Source organism: Panulirus ornatus, chromosome 35 (assembly GCF_036320965.1).
Source record: "Panulirus ornatus isolate Po-2019 chromosome 35, ASM3632096v1, whole genome shotgun sequence".
Classification (NCBI taxonomy): Eukaryota; Metazoa; Arthropoda; class Malacostraca; order Decapoda; family Palinuridae; genus Panulirus; species Panulirus ornatus.
The window spans coordinates 20,902,627-20,906,609 of NC_092258.1; the positions used below are offsets into that span (position 1 = coordinate 20,902,627).

General features: G+C 42.5%; 1 protein-coding gene across 1 annotated transcript in view; it reads right to left on the reverse strand.

Annotated features, from left to right (window-relative positions):
* Positions 1 to 2,976: 2,976 nt before the first annotated feature.
* LOC139760198 (dynein axonemal heavy chain 10-like) overlaps positions 2,977 to 3,983 on the reverse strand; it is a 25,271-nt gene continuing 24,264 nt past the window's right edge. Inside the window, exon 3 of the mRNA XM_071683133.1 lies at positions 2,977 to 3,343. Coding sequence (XP_071539234.1) covers positions 3,173 to 3,343 — 171 coding nt within the window. The 3' untranslated portion in view covers positions 2,977 to 3,172. The remainder of the gene's footprint in view (positions 3,344 to 3,983) is intronic.

Here is a 3,983-nt window from a genome sequence, read left to right on the forward strand (position 1 = left end):
ATGTAACCCATGTTTCCTCCAACACTGAGCAGAATGATGTAACCCATGTTTCCTCCAACACTGAGCAGAATGATGTAACCCATGTTTCCTCCAACACTGAGCAGAATGATGTAACCCATGTTTCCTCCAACACTGAGCAGAATGATGTAACCCATGTTTCCTCCAACACTGAGCAGAATGATGTAACCCATGTTTCCTCCAACACTGAGCAGAATGATGTAACCCATGTTTCCTCCAACACTGAGCAGAATGATGTAACCCATGTTTCCTCCAACACTGAGCAGAATGATGTAACCCATGTTTCCTCCAACACTGAGCAGAATGATGTAACCCATGTTTCCTCCAACACTGAGCAGAATGATGTAACCCATGTTTCCTCCAACACTGAGCAGAATGATGTAACCCATGTTTCCTCCAACACTGAGCAGAATGATGTAACCCATGTTTCCTCCAACACTGAGCAGAATGATGTAACCCATGTTTCCTCCAACACTGAGCAGAATGATGTAACCCATGTTTCCTCCAACACTGAGCAGAATGATGTAACCCATGTTTCCTCCAACACTGAGCAGAATGATGTAACCCATGTTTCCTCCAACACTGAGCAGAATGATGTAACCCATGTTTCCTCCAACACTGAGCAGAATGATGTAACCCATGTTTCCTCCAACACTGAGCAGAATGATGTAACCCACGTTTCTTCCAACACTGAGCAGAATGATGTAACCCATGTTTCCTCCAACACTGAGCAGAATGATGTAGCCCATGTTTCCTCCAACACTGAGCAGAAAGATGGAACCCACGTTTCCTCCAACACTGAGCAGAATGATGTAACCCATGTTTCCTCCAACACTGAGCAGAATGATGTAACCCATGTTTCCTCCAACACTGAGCAGAATGATGTAACCCACGTTTCCTCCAACACTGAGCAGAATGATGTAACCCATGTTTCCTCCAACACTGAGCAGAATGATGTAACCCACGTTTCCTCCAACACTGAGCAGAATGATGTAACCCCTGTTTCCTCCAACACTGAGCAGAATGATGTTGCCCACTTTTCTTCCAACACTGAGCAGAATGACGTAACCCACGTTTCCTCCAACACTGAGCAGAATGATGTAACCCATGTTTCCTCCAACAATGAGCAGAATGATGTAACCCACTTTTCCTCCAACACTGAGCAGAATGATGTAACCCACGTTTCCTCCAACATTGAGCAGAATGATGTAACCCACGTTTCCTCCAACACTGAGCAGAATGATGTAACCCACTTTTCCTCCAACACTGAGCAGAATGATGTAACCCACGTTTCCTCCAACACTGAGCAGAATGAGGTAACCCATGTTTCCTCCAACACTGAGTAGAATGATGTAACCCATGTTTCCTCCAACACTGAGCAGAATGATGGAACCCACGTTTCATCCAACACTGAGCAGAATGATGTAACCCATGTTTCCTCCAACACTGAGCAGAATGATGTAGCCCATGTTTCCTCCAACACTGAGCAGAATGATGTAACCCACGTTTCCTCCAACACTGAGCAGAATGATGTAACCCATGTTACTCCAACACTGAGCAGAATGAAGTAACCCACGTTTCCTCAAACACTGAGCAGAATGATGTAACCCATGTTTCCTCCAACACTGAGCAGAATGATGTAACCCATGTTTCCTCCAACACTGAGCAGAATGATGTGACCCATATTTCCTCCAACATTGAGCAGAATGATGTAACCCATGTTTCCTCCAACACTGAGCAGAATGATGTAACCCATGTTTCCTCCAACACTGAGCAGAATGATGTAACCAATGTTTCCTCCAACACTGAGCAGAATGATGTAACCCATGTTTCCTCCAACACTGAGCAGAATGATGTAACCCATATTTCCTCCAACACTGAGCAGAATGATGTAACCCACGTTTCCTCCAACACTGAGCCTAATGATGTAACCCACGTTTCCTCCAACACTGAGCAGAATGATGTAACCCATGTTTCCTCCGACACTGAGCAGAATGATGTAACCCATGTTTCCTCCAACACTGAGCAGAATGATGTGACCCATGTTTCCTCCAACATTGAGCAGAATGATGTAACCAATGTTTCCTCCAACATTGAGCAGAATGATGTAACCCATGTTTCCTCCAACACTGAGCAGAATGATGTAACCAATGTTTCCTCCAACACTGAGCAGAATGATGTAACCCATGTTTCCTCCAACACTGAGCAGAATGATGTAACCCATATTTCCTCCAACACTGAGCAGAATGATGTAACCCACGTTTCCTCCAACACTGAGCAGAATGATGTAACCCATGTTTCCTCCAACACTGAGCAGAATGATGTAACCCATGTTTCCTCCAACACTGAGCAGAATGATGTAACCCATGTTTCCTCCAACACTGAGCATAATGACGTAACCCACGTTTCCTCCAACACTGAGCAGAATGATGTAACCCATGTTTCCTCCAACACTGAGCAGAATGATGTAACCCATGTTTCCTCCAACACTGAGCAGAATGATGTAACCCATGTTTCCTCCAACACTGAGCAGAATGATGTAACCCATGTTTCCTCCAACACTGAGCAGAATGATGTAACCCATGTTTCCTCCAATATGCCATCCATAATAACTTGACCAGTTGATGAATCAGGCACAGAGTTTGACAATTTTTGTTGCTGGAATCTTTGATAAGGATAGGACTGGTTGTTGTTGTTCATGTTGTTGTTGTTCATGTTCTTGTTGATGTTTTTGTTGATGTTAGAAGTAAGTGTTGGCAGCATATATCTGATCCCAGAACATTTAACTATGTTCATTTCAACTTTGAAGGCTCTCTCTCTCTCTCTCTCTCTCTCTCTCTCTCTCTCTCTCTCTCTCTCTCTCTCTCTCTCTCTCAGATACACATGTAACTTTTTAATTAACTCATCATTAACAAACTACCAAGAGTAATTCGTCAGTGACTTTATTGTGAGGAAACATTGTCTATTATAATTGAGGAATTTCTGTTGTGACATGTGATGTTCTTTTGTTTTCCTAGTTATTATATATAAGATTATACAATGTGTACGTACAGAAAATGGTTAATGGGGAGAGTGACATAACCATGTACAACATTGTGCATGGGTCTAGTTGTTAATAACCAGGAGAGTGAGTTCTAAAACGCCATAACATTGTTCATCTTACTCTGAGCTGGTTGTAGATGGTGAACACATCTCTCAGTTGTTTCATAACAATAACAGCATCATCAAGGCCAGGGTATTGTGTTGCTGCTAAGTCAAAAACATCTTCTTCTTCATCAAGTGTTTGCCGATGTTTGAGCAGCGTTGCAATTTCATCAGAATATTCCTGCAGAGCAACAAGAGAATGTTTACCTCATACACTAACACACACACACACGACATTTATACATGAAGTTTCCCTCGCCAGATACACTGTAACATATCAAATATGACGTCATCAAACATTATCTGACTAACATAATCTCATCTCCAACAATCATAACTTTATTTCCAGTAACAGTAAAACTGACTTTTCCTTTCATAATTGTTCGCCATTTCCCATATCAGCCAGACAGCGGTGGGAACGGACAAGGAAAACGCATCATTCGCTCACATCTCAAGTGTTATGTGTATGAAATGCAATCGCTCTTCACCCCCCCCCCCCCTCCCCCAGATCCCCCATCCAAAAACAAGCTCCCTACATCTTCTTACGGTCACTCACAACTGTCTCCTATTCCCAAGTTAGGTCCCTTCACAGCATGTCTCCCACTGTATGCTACATCACTCTGAATCAGTCTATACTCTGCATGATTTTCATTTATTCATTTATCATTCAGGGAAAATGTCCATATTTAACATTAAGTTTATACAAGAAGAAAACTAAGAATAACCTAGTGTGTGTGCTCTCTCTCTCTCTCTCTCTCTCTCTCTCTCTCTCTCTCTCTCTCTCTCTCTCTCTCTCTCTTTATATATATATATATATAAAA